This window comes from Morone saxatilis, unplaced genomic scaffold (assembly GCF_004916995.1).
Source record: "Morone saxatilis isolate NCDOM2014 unplaced genomic scaffold, NCSU_SB_2.0 Contig18, whole genome shotgun sequence".
NCBI classification, from domain to species: domain Eukaryota; kingdom Metazoa; phylum Chordata; class Actinopteri; family Moronidae; genus Morone; species Morone saxatilis.
This window is the reverse complement of record NW_023339740.1, coordinates 11,178,049-11,198,081: the sequence shown is the minus strand read 5'-3', so window position 1 is coordinate 11,198,081 and position 20,033 is coordinate 11,178,049. Positions and strand designations below refer to the sequence as shown.

The 20,033-nt window shown below is 38.9% G+C and overlaps 1 protein-coding gene across 1 annotated transcript in view; it reads left to right on the top strand.

The window, feature by feature from the left end:
* The window catches only part of ccdc3b (coiled-coil domain containing 3b), an 11,041-nt gene extending 4,328 nt beyond the window's left edge, over window positions 1-6,713 (top strand). The window contains exons 2-3 of the mRNA XM_035662641.1: window positions 433-607; window positions 6,073-6,713. Coding sequence (XP_035518534.1) covers window positions 433-607; window positions 6,073-6,366 — 469 coding nt within the window. The 3' untranslated portion in view covers window positions 6,367-6,713. The remainder of the gene's footprint in view (window positions 1-432; window positions 608-6,072) is intronic.
* The last annotated feature ends 13,320 nt before the right edge of the window (window positions 6,714-20,033 follow it).

Below are 20,033 nucleotides of genomic sequence, written 5' to 3'. Positions count from 1 at the left end.
CACACACACACACAAAGTCTCTGATAAGGACAATGAAACTTTTGATGTCCCTCGAGGGATACAAGATGGGTTCCAGATGTATGGAAACATGCTGCTTCAAGACCCCCCCCCCCTCACACACTTCACATCGCAGGAGAAGATATGAAACATGCACAGTAAATCCCTTTGGCTTGTAATTTGCTGGCTTGACTCAGAATGCTTGAATTTGCATAAAAATAGACCAGGGTCTGTTAACAATTCTGCTTAGATGTAGGGTCAATGTCTCAAAAATGTCTAACTTCCACTATTGATGTATGTCTGTCAACTTTATAGAATGAACAGGTCAAACCTGTCCATTTGGTTTAATTTGAATGGACTCCTGATGACGTTACAAAATTTCTTGTTACTCAAATTTCGCAACTTCTGTTTATGTGCATCTGTCGTCGTTTTTAGGATGGATGAGAACTATAATATTGTCCCTCATGGAGTGAACTTCCAGGACCCTATCTTCCCCGACACTGCAGAGATCCACCGCACGTTTTCCAGCCTTTTCCAGTTTTCGAACTGCACGCCCGGAACTCAAGTCCACAGCTATACCCCAGAGTGGGAGGCTCAGGAGGACAGCCGGGTATGTAGCCCATCAGAGCCATAAACCAGTTGCTAGTGTTGATGAAAAGTTGTCTCTCGCACTCGGTTAGTGATAAACATCTATTTTGATTCAGTTGTTGCATATACAAGGTGGCTACCCAAATTATTTGGAAAAAAGAGTGGAATAAAGGATGCAGTATTACACCCGGTTGTTTTCAAAGGAATACTGTGAAGATGCTGGCAAGTTAAATATGTCCTTAATGCATGGGAAACCAAACACACATTTCCTGAGGTTTTTGCCAGACAAAGAAGTCACTATGTTTAAAGGAAAATTTTACTTTAAAAACATTGTTTTTGCCAGCTCTTTGGAAAACCATTTTGTTGTTTATTGGAGTATTTTCTAATTTCCAAAGATGAGAGCCCTAATGTTGAAGTAAGTGGCATCATGTGGAGACATGTCCAGTGCAACTACAATGGTCTTTGATAGCTTATAAAAACGTCATGTTTGGCTGTCAGTCCCTCAGAATCACCACCATACCACATGCTGTTTTACAATGAAGCAAGCTGAAATTCATCACAGAACAAACAGACAAACATTTTTAGATCAGAACACAAGTGTGGTAGTGAAGTGGATGGCTTAGATCAGATGGACTGGAAAAACTAAATCTCCACCTATTTATATAACCAATGCAACAAGTTCATGTCCATCTGTTGGGGGGATCCTGAAATGAATTTATGGAAATCTAGAAAATCACAAACTAAAGTAAAACCAGGGAAAGTGGATACATCATAAAAGTAAAGTACAACTCTGAATCACTTAATAGCTCCTGGATTACACGGGATGATGTTGATTAATGACAGTGTGAGTGTATCTAAAGGTCATTACTCTATTTAATGCTTATGACACTCATGTTGATGCACATCAGATTTAGAAAATTTCCTCAATTAATACGTCCCAGCTCTGGTTTCACAACTTTGCTAGTGAAAGGTCAGCTCACTGTTACTTAAACATCACTGGCAAACACAAACACCTGGTGACTCTGTAAGTTTCCTTCATTTTGTCTCAGAGTCCACATGTCCATATATAAATGGTTTCCAGTCACTCACCAACTGCTTTATCCTTTTTAATGAAGCTAAACCTTTGGCATAATCCCTCTGATTTAGGTCAGTCCTCTTCTGTCTGTTTCCAATCATTTCTGACTACTCATAAAAGCAAAATCATCTGCCATGGGTAATGAGAATGAAAACATGGTTCGTATTTCCATTACATATAACTTTTGTGTCAGGCCTGTGATTATAATTACAGAGCAACATTTAGGTATCAGTGCTGCTTTCTTACGTCATCGTGATTAGATTTCCTCCTTGCAAAATAAAAAACAGACTTTGTTTTTACTGGTACTACACAACCGTTGTTTGGACAACTGACCCAAACTCACACCAGAACAGATCACATATTATTTTTCAGCATCAACCAAAGTAAATCATATGTCACGTTGTCATCTTAAGATTAAACATCAAACAGTATCAGCAATAAAAACATTTTAACAAGCAACAAGGGTTTTTTCCCACAGTTTTATGGTCCCAGCACTAATGCAGAAATATTAGCTTTGACTTGATGGCTGGATACAAAGATAAAACTAATTGCTGTCCACAACATTTTAGCTTAAGCTAACATGGTTAATGTGGCAGACACCCACCAGTTTTTTCTTAGAATGGTTTCAAACATACCTCCTCTGAGATGGGAAATGACACTCAGAAGACTTTTACTGCATAAAATTTTAACCCTTTTGTGTTGTCCATGTTGCAGTTGTGTTGGGATGCTGTCAGAGTTGATAAAATCCTCCTTGGTACTGAGGTTGTGCCCCATGGATTAATTTTGGGGCCTCTCAAATACTAGGTGATTTGGAGTTTGAAAGATGCATTTGCCAGGTGGGGAGGGTCTAACAAAAGTGCTATGTAAAAGAGTTGCATTGTGGGGAATGGAGCAATCAGTGTTTTTGGAGCTTAAACTATACTAGGGTCTAAAAGTCAGATATCCCTGCCTCAGCTGCTTCGACTTTCACTATTCTTTTTAAATCTGTCTCCACTTAATGAAAGTGCAATGTTAATGTCAAGGTGATTTTTCTAGTCACGAGGGGTTAAAAGTCTTAAACAGAAAGTCTGCTTTTCCAATTCCAGGTAACCATTTCTATAAATGATATTGTCTCTTCTGTATTTGATTGATCTTTATGCAAGCAGTACTATTTTGCAACATACTTTCTGATTCTGTTCAATCTGTTAGGATCATTAAAGGCAGACCCAAACAATGGAGTTGAGTGGTATAAGAGAGGTTTAGTGCATTAAGGAATGTCAGAGCTTGGTTGAATAGGATAGTTGATGGTGTGAGCATGGCTGGCTGAGGATAAGATCAGGGGTTTTATGGGTAACAGATGAGGCGGACAGACAGACAAGCGGGTTATGATCCACAGTAGGAGAAACAACAATCTGTTGCTGAGTGGATGGAGAATCAAAGTAGATATACTGTTAAGTTGATGAGTTGATGGAAGGCAGGTGAGCAGACAGGGAGAGGCGATGAATCAATTGCAGACAGGTGTGAAGAGGAGCAGAGCTGGGAGCCAGGAGGTGAAGACCACGCCCACAACACACAGACGGGAGTGCTGGAGACACAGGGGAGGGGGAAACACCAGAAAACACAAGGGACAAGGCAGGGTTACAGCCGTGGCCATGACACAATCTCCCAAATTCTCTTTTTATACGCAATGTACTTTGTTGTTGAGATCCAGAGACAATAACTTGCATATCTCCTTTCACACTCAATATTGAGAGCATCACAGAATATAAATATTTTGGAATCTGGCCTGGTGACAAATATACATTTAAATATCACATAGAAAATCTTGTTGGTAAACTGTGATAGAGGCTTGACTTTTGGTACAGAAACAAAACAAGCTCGTTGGAGCAGTTTTCCTTTATGTTCTACATTATTGAGATGTGATTCAATTATATACTACTGTGTCCATTCTTCAGCCCTTAAACTGTTAAAATGTTCACTCTTATGTTTATGACTGGAGGCAATGTAAATATTCACTGCTGCATTTTCTATCATAAATAAGATTGATTTTCCTTCCCTGATTGAGAGACATCCATTGGTATATATATTTATCTACAAAACCCTTGCTGGAAAATCCCCATCTCATATCTCATCTTTGCTGCTTTACAACTCTGGCCCATATTTAACCTGCCCCAATGATTGGTTAATGCTTATGAAACAATAAATCACAACTAATGTAGGGAAGGCTGCTTTTATTGTTAGTGCAGTGGCCTCATGGAATAGTTTCCAATATCACCTAAAGTTTAAAACACTCACACCGCTCTGTAACTTCAAAACCATTCTCCATAATAATCATTTACCTGCATATAACTGCTTTAATTCAGCCTGCACCCTCTTTATTGTCTATTATTATGCCCTGTTTAGGACTCTGTCTGTCATTTCTCAAAGTGCCTTAAGTAGCAATGTAATTAGCTTACATAACATGATCTTTAACTAAATTTACATCGTTATCAAGTTCTATCCTGGACATGTGGCACAAGAAAGTGTTATTATTGCCAGTGCCCTTTCATTGCATGGGTATAATATGCCTTTTTTCAGCTGCTTGTTGATTTCATTCTTTGGGTCACTACCCAAAGCTCATGATCATAAGTCAGGGTTAGAACGTTCTTCACCACAACACATTACTGCTGACGCTGCCCCAATCTGCCTGTCGATTTTACCCTCATTCATGAACAATAACCCGAGATACTTGAACTCCTTCACATGGAGCAGCAACTCACTCCCATCCCAGAGGGAGCAATCCTCCATTTTCCTGCAGAGAACCATGGCCTCAGAGTTGGAGGTGCTGACTCTCATCCTGACCACTTCATTGCATGCAGAAGATCACGGTCTGATGAAGCCAACAGAACCACATCATCTGCCAAGAGTAGAGAAGCAATTGTGAAGTCCCCAAACTGTCTGATCAGGATGCCTCCTGGGCTCCTTCTTTTGGGGGTTTTCCATCGAACTGGTAGGAAACTCAAAACACGCTGGAGAGATTATATATCTTATCTAGCCTGGGAACGTCTCAGGATCCCCAAGGAGGTGCTGAAAAATGTTGCTGGGGAGAGGGAACTCTGAACTAGTTTGCGTCCATGTCACATTAATAAAGCAGAAAAACTTATCATTAATTTAATAGAGTGCAGTAACCTAAATATTTGTCCACACTGCAGCTGAAACAGCCCTATAAACGTGGATGGAAGTCATACCTGAATGCACAGAGCAGTGATGTGGCATTTTCCACCCTCTGCTTTACATAACTTGATTGTTCTGCTCCTGAACTTCTTTCTTTGCATTATAAAGTTTCATACCCTTTTCAAATCCCTCATGGGACATAAGTAAGAGCACATGGGAAAAATCCACAGCTAATATTACAGTGGGTAATGTACTAACCAGTCATATGGGCCAGCAGCCAGCCAGCACATTTTTAACATTTCCTCAAAACCCTCAGTGGTTGTTATCTGATGGCAGGGAATATACATCAGTGTTTCACACTGGCCCGTGTGGAAGCATTAGGGTCTGTGAAGGAAATCCACACTCAGGCAGACAGGCGTGCATTCGGAGGCAGCTGGAGCTAATTTTTTCACCTAGGAAAGGTCCCGGGCCTTTGGATCGTCTGTCGTACGTTCGCAGGCATGTTGCGCTATTATCTTGCAGTGGCGTCTTGCTGAAACAGACGGAGCATGTTGTGTAACTATTTTCTTTACCTTTAGATTCATCTTGGTCCATACCTGGAACTACAGTGTGTGTTGTCTTTGGCTTATTTAAATTGACTGGTACATAAAAAGCAGGGCATACAATAAAATGGTAAATCTTAAAGTCTTTACATTTCCACGAACTGTTCCACAGCAAGAAAGGTATAATCTCAAAAATATTTAATCATTAATTTGACTTTTTCCCTTCCTTTTTTTTCTTTTAAGGCTACAAGCTGCCAAAAGTTTTCTTTTTAGACTAACTCATACACAAACAGTGGAATATGCTCAAAGATTTAGGAGCTATTTGCACTGCTTGTCAGTCCAACGACCATGCCAGAGGTGTTCACTCATTTGACTTATCCAAAGGAAATCCAGAATCAAAAACTGCAGATCTGTCAAATGCTACGTCATAAATGTAACAAAAATATATTAAATCTGACACTAGTATTTAGTATGAGCCGTTATGGGACAAAACTCCAAATAGGATTCCATCCAAAAGCCAGTGCAAGAGGAAAAATCTGTTGGGAATATTTCAGAATATAAACCGATACTGACCTTCTTCGTGCCATGATTTTTAAGGAACCTGAAAGTAATTGATCAATAATTTGACGGTCCAGAGTTTTAATGGCTTAACGTCAATCATATTTGTCTGAAGTGCTTTTCCTGATATTTCAAATGTATTTAAAGTAACAAACACATTTCTTTTTCTCTTCCATTTAGTTGTTGTGCTCGGCAGTGCAGAAGGCTCTGTTTGAGGAGGAGGAGAGGGTTAGGACTCTCTCCCAGCAAGTGCGTTCCTTGGAGAAAGCCAATGACCACCTGAGGGAAAAGGTGAAGAACATGAAACGTCAGCTACGCCAAGCCCAACGAGAAACAACGAAGCAGCAACAGACCCTCAGCCTCAAACAGCTATACGAGCCAAAGACGCCCCAAATTCACCCTGATCAGGACACTACCCAGGACCGGAAGAACCCACCACTTAAAAAGGTCCTCTCCAAGAGGCTAAAAAAATAGTTTTCTTTTTTTTGTTGTTGTTGTATGTAAACCAAGCATTGCTCCCTATGAAGCATCAAGGACAAGGCAAACTGGGGCAAAAGACTCCAATAGCACCAACAATGGACAGTTTAGAGTAACATGATGAACTTTAACTGTCATTTCAATACATTTTTCTGTGTATTCAGCCTAATTAATATGCCTATTTCTAAAGGAACATAAGACAAAGGTTCACCCAAATTTGGCCATTTTGCAACAAAACACTGTTGTTTTAGCTAGTTGAAAAATTGACCTGTGCCTTTGAGACTGTCAACTACAAAGAGACCATTGATGCCTATTCACATCCTTAGCCGTATACCTGTGTGTGTGTGTGTCTTTCACTCTTTCACTTGACCTATTTTGTGTCCCCAGATGAACTAAGGTGAAGGATTAACTGTCTCTGAGATAAAGGATTAAAATGGTTCTTCTCAACTCTTATTAAATCTTACCATTAGTCCAATATGATGATTCTCTTTCAATATATGTTGCTGTTGCCCGTCTGAACTACCAACCTTTATCTTTGTCTTTTGTTAGTTGAATTCAGTGGCAGCACAAAACATTTTACAAAAATCGGGCAGAGCTTACAGCTGGCGGATGCACTGTACGTAGACAATGTAAAAGCATTGAAAATGTAATATCTTGCTTTTTTCTGTGCTGGACACATTATGCATTGTATAGATATTAGCTACGTTTCTTACTTCAGAAAAATACTATCGTCAAAATGCTCAGAATCAACCTCTGTGTTTGAGAGTCCACATTTGGAAAAGGTAATATGAACATGTCTCGCCTTTCAGTCAGAACCAGAGTTTATCATTTTCAATGACCAGTTCTAACTACAGTGAGTGTAAGTACAGAATATACACGTTGTGAGCATTAAAATCTTGTGTGTGGAAATACATAATGCTCTGACTGTGTATGTTAGCACATAGTCAGAAAGGAGCAGCTGAAATTTAAAGGATACAAGACCTGAGGTTAAGTCACATCGTTCTTTTCTACCTTTGCCTGCTTTTTATTTACATGCTTGATCTATTTATACCCAAGAAACTATCCCCACAGTGTAGTGATTCTTTAAATTCAGTGAATTGTTTTTCAAGTTCTCCTTTATGCAAATTGTACTGAATGAAAGTGTAATTTTTGTATTTGAAAACAGGGTGCTGAGCACTCATTAAGTACAGCCAGTGAGCCTGGCGTGGTACAGGATTGGCCTTTTCTGTGTCAGAAAACAAAGTTTGCTTTTATTATACTGTCTGTATACTGCTTTTCTGATTGTTTTTGCTTTCTCTAAACTATAAACATCTGGTTTGCTTTGCCAATAGCATAATCATTTGTGTAAAAGTTATTGTTTTTTTTGTTTTGTTTTTTTAATAAATAAATGAACTTTTACAAATCTTCCTATGTCATTGTTTGTAGTTGGAATTAGAAAGAAATACATCCATTGCTGTAGCCTGTGCGGTCAGCATTACATCTGAATCTACAAAGCTTTCAACTTATAAATCAAACAATAGAACCCAGTATTGTGTAAAGTTGTAAAAGTACTTTCCTATGCAGCGCCACGATGGGAAACGGAATGAAGCGGTTGCAATGTGTTAAAGATTTGCGTTTTTATGCTTGTATCTTTTGCCTCATTGACTTTTCCGGTCAGCCACAGAAAATAGTTTTATTTTAAATGTGTCTAGCCAAACATCAGAACAAAGCGACTACTGAGAGAGTTGTGATGCAGAGGGGTAATGAATTCAAGTGAATGTTTCAAACTTCAATTGTAACGTTTCCTGCTTTCCATGTATTCAAGTCATAAATGATAAATGCTTCTTGGCATGTACGATATGTTTAGTGCAATTGAGTGCTAGTAAATCAAAAGGTTTCAAAGAACTGGTGCAAATTCAAAAGCAACATAAATCCTAAAAATAAATTGGCCCTATTTTGACCTCTACCTTTCAACCTTTTGTCCAGTTTACATCCAGTGCGATTTCAGAAATAACACAGGACCATTTCAGACGTGAAACCGCCTTGGCAGATGAAATTTTCAACACGATTTCCAGGAGAGCTGAACCAAATTTCTTCCATATGGTGCTGTCACATAAAACTGAGGGAATGAGAGGAAATGTTTGCATGGCGAGAGGAGAAACAAGAAATGGACACATTTCAAACAAATTTTATGTCAGGAACTCTCTTGCAGGATTGTTCTGCAGTAAAGCTTGATATGCAGGAGACATTTACAAGCTTTTTTTCTTCATTTGACCAGCTAAGAGAGAAAGTGTTGCAGGGCAGCTCATCTTGTCTCCTTGTTAGCTTTTTTCTTCTCCCAGTGAAACCTTTGCATTTGACAACCTTGCCTGCAGCCAACTGTCAAAATCCCATGGACATCTGCCAAAGATGATATACACACACTGCTTTCTCAACATAAACCACAGTGCACAGCCAAGCTGCAAAACAGATGTCAGGCAATACGACTGCACAGTGGTGGTCCCTTTGGAAGACCTGGCTATCTGTGGACATGGTTTATTTATCTTGCCTTGTTTTATGTTTTCAAATGCTGTTACTTTCTCTGGCTGCTCTGGTTTCATTTAGTTTCATATTGATAATCCCAGAATATCTGACTGGCTAATACAGAACATCTATATAATAATAATATTCACTGAATTAGTACAATATAACAATGGTTTTCTACCAAAGATGTTTTGGGGTGGTCAAGGAGTGGCTGAAAAAACATTTTAACATTAATGAAACATTAATGAAAAAAAGGTTGAGAATCGCTGCTGCAGAGGACATGGATGTTTATTCAATGGAAATACATCCAGCAGTTGAGGGACCAAGTGTGCACACATTGCCAGACAAAAAATATCACCGCAGGGCACAAAAGAGTAAAACGTCTGCACACTCCAATTTTAATTTGTATTCTCTTTTTTACGTTTCAGTCTGCAAGATCTTCTTCAGGCAAATGTCAAGAGAAAACAGGCAGCAATCAGCTCAAATCACTAACACCTGCTGGTCAGCAAGCAGCAGGAAAAAAAAGTCCCACAAGATGGCAAACACAGAGGGTAGAAACACCAGGAAATGATTTCAAAAGTACAATACACCTGAAAACATATGTACATCCAGCAGCTATCATGACATCTGACTCAAAATCACAAACGTCAGCCGGCTGGTGGTGCTTGGGAAAGTCAGTGAATCATCAAAGTCAGCAGGATTCATCATTTGGGCATTATGAATGTCTGCAATACGTCTAATACTCGATGGGATATTTCAGTCTGGACCAAAGTGATGGATCGACTGACCAGCCATAGAGCCATGTTGTTAGCATGTCTAAAAAAGGGATACATGCATTTTATAACACCAGAATCTGCAATTCAGATCAAGCAAGAAATTTGATATTAAGTTTCACCCAAGTGCAAGTCAGTGATACAAAGTGAACATTCAGCACCTCTGTGAACTGGGCTGGACTTGAGTGGAAACGGCTCCTCATCATCTCTACAAGCTGTACGCTGGAGAGGACGACGTGATTTTTCATTGTAGCCTGTCCACGTCTCTTTCAATAAAGATGATTGATGTGTGTGTTTGCCCTCAGAGATTTCTGCTGTTCCAGTCTAAGTAAAATCACAATGCTGTGCTTTTAGCCTGAGCCCCATACTGTAAGCACAAGAGTGGGAAATTCAGCACCAGTATCTTGCCAAAAAGAGTGAGCTCAGTATTTTACTTCAAGGCCACAATAATGACCATAACACCAGATTAAATTCTGTGTCCCAGTTATGGCATGCAAAAAGGCCATGGTTCAAACTAGAGAATTTGGATTTCACTGTTGTTTTTTCACCCTGGGAAATAATTTTGCGTGTCCACAGTTTCTGACTAAAGGCCACGACACACAGGCTGTGGAAATCACTTCAGGAGAAATAGAAAGGGTGTATGCTTTTGGTTGTGTTCTTCTGTCACCTCTTCATTATTCTTCCTTTGTTTTTTCCCCATTTGCCTAAATGCAAACTGCTGTTTTTACCTCCACAAACAACCTTCTTTCCCTCCTTCGTCCTCCTCTTCTATCTTCTATTTCCCCACTTTCTTTGTCCCTCCATCTTTCACTTGTAATTATTCCCGTTTTTGTCTGAGTTGCTAACAAACTCCACAAGACAAGCGAGAGGAATCTTACTTCATGTGTTTGTTGTTAGCGCTGCCAAGCTGTTTTTAATGGTTAGAGATGAGGATGTTAAGTTTATGTCGCTATTTTCCAGCCCGCGTGTTTACTGCGTTTTTGAGAGATTGTTCAGCATTTGAGGCTGTTCTGTGTTTTATTCTGGACTGCATGTGGAGTTTCTGCATTGTTTTGAGAGAAGAGTATCCTGCTGTGGGTTGACTGTTTGACTTTGTAAATCCACCAGTTGTATGGTTACTGGTGATCGATGTCACTGTTTTCATAAACACTGAGGTGTTGCATGCATCTCTTTTTAGATGTCAGACATTTTGAGTTGGCCAGCGTTTGAGATCTGATTGAGAGCTCAAGTATCATTAGCTGACTCAGAGCTGAATGGTGAGGACGTTTTGTGATGGAGGTGATTGGGAGATCAGGAGAGTCTGAGCATCAGATGGAAACAGTGGTGGAGCAGGACGGATCCTGCAGTGTGGTCATTAAAGGATTGACAGTGTTAAAATCAGTACTGCTCGACTGCATATAAATAGGGTTGTAGAATATCTGTCAAATGTAAAACTGTGTTGTATTCAGTGGCCAAAAAGCCATTATTGCAGGTTTGAGGTACAGTATCTGTTTATTGGACTGATAAGCTGCAAGTGTATACTTTCAATGGCTGCAAGTACTAAAAGCGAAGCTAGCAGCTAAGCAATCCAACAGATGCGAGCAAATGTGTTTGTGCAGCTCTAAAAGGACTAAATTAGGTCCCACTGATAATATTTTTTTTTTGTGAAAGCTAATTGCTTCCTGGTGAAGCAGATGCAACACAAATGTTACACAACAGGAAACCCGTTTTGGACAACCAGATAATAAAAAGTAGATGTTGAAAATTGAGTCACCTATTGGCAGCTCTCTTCAACCCCTATTAACTTAAAATTCCATTAATGTACCCAAAATTTATGACATTAATGCTTTTTATTTTGGGCATCTGGCAATGGATTATTAAGGAGACAGTTAACTGATATATGCAAACGGCCAACATACCAAAAAACATCTTAAAGGCCTTAATTTGAATAAATTTTAACTAAGGCTGCTGGATCATACCCCAGCACACATTAGCCGAGAGGCAGGGAACATACTGGCCAGTCTGTCACAGGGCTGACACATAGACAGACAGACAACTATTAATACTTTCAAATTAAGTATTAATTAAAAATCGAAATACTAATAACTAATTAGCATTTATGGAGTAAGGTATTTGAAAATTAAACTGTTTTGAAATCGATCTTTTTGAAGTTCCATGTGAGGGGAGTGAGCTCTCTCGATCAACAGCCTTCCTTGGACCTTGGCATGAACCTATCCTGAATCCTGAGCATATTATTTGAGCAGAATTTACTGCCAGAGAAAAGGTTTCCACAATCATAGCCCTTCAGTCCATTTACAGTGTGAGTATTTGCATGTAATGGACTGGTATATAGGACTTAGTAACTGTAACTGAATGTGATTGGTGTTTGCTTAAGCTGGTTCTCTTTTAGTCTGTAAACAATGAAAAGAAAATCAGTGAAAATGTGAACAGACACAGCTGTGTTGGACTGGTGAGGATGAATAAATGAAACTGGGTTATCAGGAAGTCGTTCACATTGACACACACATTTCACACATTTCTCTACCGGCATCCCCAGTGACTTTGACCTCACAATGTGACTTCAGACGACCCAGAATTCCACTCTGTATCCTGTCTGATGTCTGCTTTGATCCATTGTCCCCACGAAATCAGTCAGATCCCATTCTAGATGTGCAAAGGTGTGGAAACACAACCCTTTCATGATTTTCCACTCCATCTATTCTGCTCTTTTCATGTTTTCTTCCTGACAGTCTGTTTCCTTTTCATCCGCTGTGGTTGGGGACTGTGTTGTCTGATGGACAGAGTCGGGGTAAACTCCCAGCTCAGACCAGTATCAGATGTATTAATATTACTAATGCAAGTAACATGGATGTCAAGTTTCTGGCGATGTTGGTCCCTAATTGCAGGCTGAATTTCCCCAAAAGTGGAAAATTAGTGGCTCTCCTCATACTGCCAGATACTCTCCATCCTGCCCTCCATCCTGTTTATTATTACCAACTGTGGTTTGTACAGTCATGGAGGACTTTAAGGGTCTGCAACTTTTCATAAGCTGCAGTGCTTTGGCTTTAGGAGCTGCAGTATTCTGTGTTGATACTCCAAGAACCTCTGAACATCTTTTTGGATTTGAATAAACTGGGTCAGATTCAGGTTGGAAGAACTAAGCTTTGAAGCTGTGTAGCAAAATACTTTCACATCATCTTTCCCACTCTGCTAAAAATGAGTCGTTCACAGTGAGTGAATTGTTCATAAACTGCACGTCACTCAACTCCAGGGCACGAAGAGGAGGGCGATCTCACTGTGTAGTTTAGACTCTTGCTCTCTGCCGTGCTCCAGCACCTCAGGGACTTTGACTTGCTCAAACTCAAACAACCTGGTTTTATTCCTAAAACAATGCGAGGCCACAAGACCGAGGAGAAATGGAAATGGAAAATCCTTTTACATTAATGATTTGTGTCTGTTTTTCCGTGTCTTGTTCCAAAGAAAACATTTGGCCAAGATGCTCTAAGCTACATGACGCTGCATCCAAAACAAATGCACTACTGAGATACAAGAAAAAGATCTCAGTGATTATGTAAAGAGGGAAAAATAAGTGTGTGCATGTGTGAGTGTGTGTGTGTGTGTGTGTGTGTGTTTATTTGATATTTTGTTCATAAAGCCACTCTAAATCTATCCACATAACTATTTGTCAGGTAAGCTCCAGCTACATGCGACGGTGTGTGTGTTGTTGGCATGTTAGGCTGTAAGATGTGTGCGTGCATGTGAGTCTGTGTGTGAGAGAGACAGTTAAGTTTTGTTAAAAAGAAAAATCAAAGGATCACATAGCAAATTATTTGAAGCTTACAATCAAAACACACAAATGTTTTATTCTTGACCTGTAGCCTACTGGTCATATGAAATTATACACTGTGCAGTGACTGATGAGATTAAATTTTGGATGTCCTCCTGTGTCTCTCATGAAAATAAACAGCATATCTGACTAGACATGGCGTGTCATTGAATTTGTATCGCCACCAAGAAGGTAATGTTTCCATTTGTCTGTTTCTACTCAGATTTTTGGTGAAACTTGCTGTTGAGTTCAGCTATAGGCAGAGGAAGAGCTGATCTGATTATGGTGCAGATTTACTTTTTAAATAAGTGGTCAGGTAAACCATTGAGGTATTTACACTATAAAGAACTTTTTGCATATATTCGCTTTAAACTCCTGAACTGTGAGGTATAGACGCCAAATCTTTTCATTCTTTACCATATTGCACATAGCAAAACATTATTAATTTGCTATTTGACCTTGCTTATCTGCTATTCCTCTATGCACCATTGAACATAAAATGCCACAATTATTTAACGCACTGAGAAATTGCAACCATATGGGCAACCATGCACATACATCTGGAGCATCGGCTAGAAAAAAACATGTTGCCAGTGAACATAATACAGGTAGCAGTTATATTTCCCTACAAATTGTAACCAGCTAAACAAATTAGAACTATATAAACCCAACTTTTAGGATTGACATATTGCAGATGCCGCAAAGTTTCAAATGTAGTTACTGCACCACGGAACCATTATTAATGGCTCACTGTTCATGAGTCTGACTCACTTCAAACGTTACTCAGTTAATCCTTCATAGTAATTTTTGACTGAGAGAGGGTGGAGAAAGAGTGAAAAGCTCAAACAACAAGTGAAAACTCTCCATACCTGCGACAGCACACATGTTGAAGGACAACAAGGACTTAATGGGCACATAAACCTCCTGAGAGCACTGACAGACAGAAGCACAATAGATTCCTGCTGACAGACAGGAGGGAAGAGTGTGCGCTCGCTCTTTCACTGTGCACACACATTTCATTTCAAACCTCAACTCAACACTTTGACATAAGGTAAAAGCTAACCTTGAATAATGAAGAGTTATAAAGATTGATCTGAGAATACCTTTCCTGAAAGATGTCATTATAAACCCACTATAGTCATTTGCATTATCTTATCAGTTATCTTAATCATTATTGGAGTATAACTTTATTCCAGGTACAGTAGGTCACCTTGGATGGGAGTGACTAAGACTTGTGGACCTGTGAGATAGCACTGCTGGTCAGAAACTCACTCAGATCCACAATGTATTTGGCTTTTCGGCCATGCTAAAACCTGCCAATCTGTTTGGTCCAGACTGAAATGTCTCAACAAAGGTTGACATGAAATTCTGGTACATTCATGGTTGGTCTATTGGCAGAAATGGAATATAATATTCATTCAGTGTTTTCATTAGTGTACAGTCACCTGAAAATAAGAATTATTTTGTATATGTTACCTTAGAATATTTACAGAGCGGTTCCTCTTCCACAGAGGCCGCCATGTTTCTAGAGTAGCCCAGAATGGACAAACCAAACTAGATACAAGTCATTTTGCATTTCAGTTTCTCCTACACACTTGGAAGGCTGAGTTGCATCCAAATGGCTGCAATTTGCAACTTCACCATTAGATGCAAAATCAAAATCAAAACACACTGGCCATTTAATTTTTAATCTAGCATCAGCTGGTCAAAATTTCAATTTGTCCAATACGGTTTGTGACCACAAACCTGCAAAAGTAACTGCATCCCCACTAGCCTCAGCTGTAGTTTGTGTTCAGAGCTAATTAACAAATGTTAGCATGCTTAACTAAGGTAGTGAACATGGTTAACATACCCCATTTCAACTTGACAATGCTTATCATTGTCCTTTTTAGCATGTTAACATGTTGATGTTAGCGTTTAGCTCAAAATATTGATGGGCTAAATATGGGCTGCTGTGGCTCAGATGGTAGAGCGAGTCAACATCTAATCGGAAGGTTGGGGTTCGATCCTCGGCTCCTCCCACTGCATGTCGAAGTGTCCTTGAGCAAGATAGTGGACCCCAAATAGCTCCTGATGCTGTGGGTCGCTGCTGCATTGAATATAAATGTGGCATTAGAAATCAACAAATTGTTTTATTTCAAAATGTCTTTTTTTATTTAACTTCACCCTTTCACTTAGTATAAACTAAGTATACGCTTCACACTGTTTACATCCAGCATTCACAGCAGGTGTGGTAGTAATTTGTGCCTTGTTGATATGACACCAACCACATAATAAATCTTTGCAGAATTCCAAATCAGCATATTGATTTCATTGCTATTTAAAGGTTACAAAAAACTGACACTGTTTAGATAATTTAACATGCAAACGATGAAGTTGAGTCATAGCAGTGTGGTTCACTTCTGGCTCTTCACCGTATCAAGTCTCTATTTCACATTCCATGCAAGCATGGGCAACAGCACTCCAAAGTCATGCTGGGAGGAGGATGTGGACTAAGCACAATCTTCAATGTGCTTCCCCTTTCATATTGTTGGACAAACTAAATGCAGCCATAAAGATGTGTGCGTTAGCTTTAAAAAAAATGTAGGCCCACTGGCTTCTGGTCCCATCCTTGTTTTAATTGAACTGTTGTACATGGTGGCAAAATTCACCCTTGGCCATGTTTTACTTACTTTTCCACTCCTTCAGATCCATCTTTCAGCACTCTTTACATTGTGATCCATGCAATTTCTCTCCCATTATTTTGAATCAGTCCCTTGTTCCTGGTTTGACCGCATAATTTTTACTCTGTCTACTGTCTCCTGAATGAGGTTGACCACCAGACTCCCGCTTTCGCTCTGCTCCTTGGTCTCCTCCAGCACAACGCTCCAGCAGCCAAACCACAAGCCTCAATTACCCAGCATTCCTTGGAGAGCATGAGAGAGGCCTCATGTAGCAGACTATGAAATTAACATTCATGACAAACCTCTTAAGCCATGAAACTATTTCATGAGAGAAACAGTTGCAGAATTTCATCATTGACAAAAAGTCATCCCGTCACTTTTTTGTATTTTACAGGTTTCTGTTTTCTGACAAATAATAGGAACTTTAAAAAAAACTGTCATGACACTATTCTACCCTGAAAAGCTAAATGCAGTAACTATACATTTAGTAAAAATTTATCTAAGGCGAGAATCAGACTTTATTTTACCATATAAAATGATTTTATCCCATTGAAATAAATAATTTCAAAGAAAACAGCATGTTAAATGTGCGGTTACAGCAAAACACAGCTAAAACCAGTTCCAGTCAGTTAAAGCTAGCAGTAGATAGCTACAACTGGCACTGCCTAAAGCTAAATCTATCTAGTTTTCCCAGATAATTAGCTGTTTCCTGTAACTGAAATCAATTTGGTGAACTAACATCTTGAACTAACTTATCTCACAAAATGAAGCAGAACCAGAATATAGTTGTGGAGAATAAAAACAGCCAAACTATTCCCATAGATAAAAACGTCCCATAAACAAAACATAACGATGCTTACTTTCAGGTGAAAACATACTTATAATATATACACCGATCAGCCATAATATTATGAGCACTGACAGGGTGAAGTGAATAACACTGACTTATGCTGGTTATCATGTGCTCCTTGTTCGCGTGTGTCAGTGGGTGGGATATATTAGATAGCAAGTGAACATTTTATCCTCAAAGTTGATGTGTTAGAAGCAGGAAAAATGGGCAGTGTGAAGATTTGAGCAACTTTAACAAGATCACAATTGTGATAACTAGATGACTGGGTCAGAGCATCTCCAAAACTGCAGCTCTTGTGGGGTTTTTCTGGTCTGCAGTGGTCAGTACCTATCAAATCAGGAAAGGTGTCAGAACACACAGTGCATCGCAGCTTGTTGCGTATGGGGCTGCATAGCTGCAAAGCGGTCAGGGTGGTCATAATATTATGCCTGATTGGTGTATAGATTTATAAATGTATGTATGATGTATATTCCATTTCTGTAAACACATCCTTCAAAATGTTACACATTGAACCTTTAAAAGAAATTGCATCTTCCCCATTCCTTAAAGTTTTTCTAATAGTCTGTTATGTAGTTTTTGTTTTAAAATAATAAGTAATTAAGCCACTTGGGCAGTTTGGTTGCTATTTGTGCAAAATAATACATTTGCTTTAAATAACTGTTTAACAGAAATAAGAAGCATGTTGATTAATCTATTAATTTACATGTACGGATAAATACGTGCAGGGCATGAAATATAAGCATACAAAATTTATTTTTTTCAAACAAACTCAGACAGATTCATAATGCATAGACAGGGATTTTAATGTATGTTTGATTTACAAATCTGTTCAAAGTCACTGGCTTTCACACTGAGCAGTAGTCACTTTTCAACAAGCCATGATGCATTGCATCTGTGTATACCGTTGCTACTGTAGCCAACAACAGCAGCTCTTAAAAGGCAACATATTTATGGTACAAATACTGATTTAAATAACACATTGGTCATCCTCTCCAAGCGGTTGATGAGCGATTAAAGGAGAAACCTTCACACAAATCATCTCTTTCCTTTAGGTTGGTGTACTGTCACATCCTTAAATGAAATGTAGGCCTGTGTGCTGTAAAAATGCTAATTATCAATGCAAAAGCTGCTGTAATTGATCTAAACACCCTGTAGTTAGGTACTGTTAAGGGCAAGTTCAGTATCTCTCCATTCCCTAACTGTGCTGCTAATATCACTCCTGCTATTTTCCTACCAAGCTGGTTGAGTGGTGAGGTCATGGGATACTACTTGCTTATGTATTTCATCGCTTGTTTCACTGCACTGGAATGTAAAAATCCTTCGTTTTCCGTTTCCACAAAACAAGAACAAACATTCAGTTATTTGTTTTGGTTGTTATATCCTCACTCACACCGCTCAATTATAACAAACTATTCTCTTAATATCTCAAGGGACCTTTGCACCTTTGGGATTGGGTGTGCTGAACTAAGAGAAGGAGTTGAAATATGTAAAAATAAAAACATTGTATATTAATACTACAAAATTAATCATCATTAGGCAGATTACAGGGGCTAACTCAGACTGCAGGAGTTTAATGAAAGCATTGGCATTGCTTTCATTATCAGGAGATCAGTTGTGATAGTCATTCTGCCAATATCAATAAGACTGTGGATGACGACTGCGTCCTCGTGTCAGCTTTCCTGTGCTTGTTTGGGTCCTCCTCTGTCACATTAATTTACGAGGTACAAACAATTCACACTAAAAATCTTGGAACTTTTAGCTACGTTTTATAATTTGGAGTCACCAGTTACATTACTGTCCAATACACTACAACGCATACCCAATAGAAATGCAGAATAAAGCTCAAAAACACTTTTTGAAGCAGCACATTGAACTTGCTTTAACTAGCTGAAACATTATCAGAGCTTTTGTTGCTCTTTACTCATCTGCAAGACAAGCTTTTGAAGAGAACTCTGAACTTGTTAAAGAGTAAAACATATAACAAAATCTCACCCTTTACCAGTACTCAGCTCATGACAACTGTAACATTATCACAAGTAGTGTACACACTATTTATTGTTGATCGTGGGATTCACAACTTTCAAGCCATGTCATGCAAGCACAATCGGTACCAAATCACATCAGTACCCAATGTCTATACTGTAGTATCAGAAAGAGAGTGAAAAATTTAAAAAGAAACTGAGGATAGAGTGATCAGAGGATGGATGATGCTCATGTTGGTGGAAGATCTCAGCGGTTCTACAGTCCCTCAGTTCCTGACTAACAGCTCCTGAAATGACGTATACAACAAATTCATTCAAACAAATGTGCATGAACCTCTTTTACATCTGAAACACTTTAGAGCAGAAGATTCTTTATAAAATCCAGTAAAAGAACCAACACTGCTACGTGTTTGTCAGTGCTTGTTTTTAGAAAAGTCGGCTGAGTGAAAAATGAATACAGAGTACGTACTCCTAATGCACACACAAACATTAAAAGCAGTAAGGGATCCAGTAAAGATGAAGTGAGTCAATCTGATGCATATTCACATTCTTTAATCCAGGTTCTTTCTAAACAGGCTGCGTGTGGAGGAAATGTGCCTGTAGAAGATGAATGTAAGAATAAAAGTATTGTAATGACAGTATGATTACATTACATGGTAACAGGTGCATATCAAATGTTTTTTTTTTTTGCATTCACACAACCTACTTAATTCTACTACAGCCTAGTCTTAAGGATGGTTAAGCACACTGATCCATGCTTTTTAAGGTTTGCAAAAGATTTTTTGCACAAAGTGTACTGTGGGATTTGTACTGAAATAAATGAACACAGTTCTTTAATATGTGTCAGAGAGAGAGAGAGAGAGAGAGAGATGGCAAAATACTAGAAAATATTTCTGAAAAACACTTCTTTTAATAAATGAGGTTCCTGATTACCCTCCAGAAAGGTTTTAACAATACTACAGTTGGCTTTCCCATTTCATACTATAATATTAATTGATTTAATTTCCATTTAGAGCAGATTCACTGAAAAACAAAATACACTTGACCATAATGGCAGTGTACAGTGTGCGCACAGTCCCCCCCCCCCCC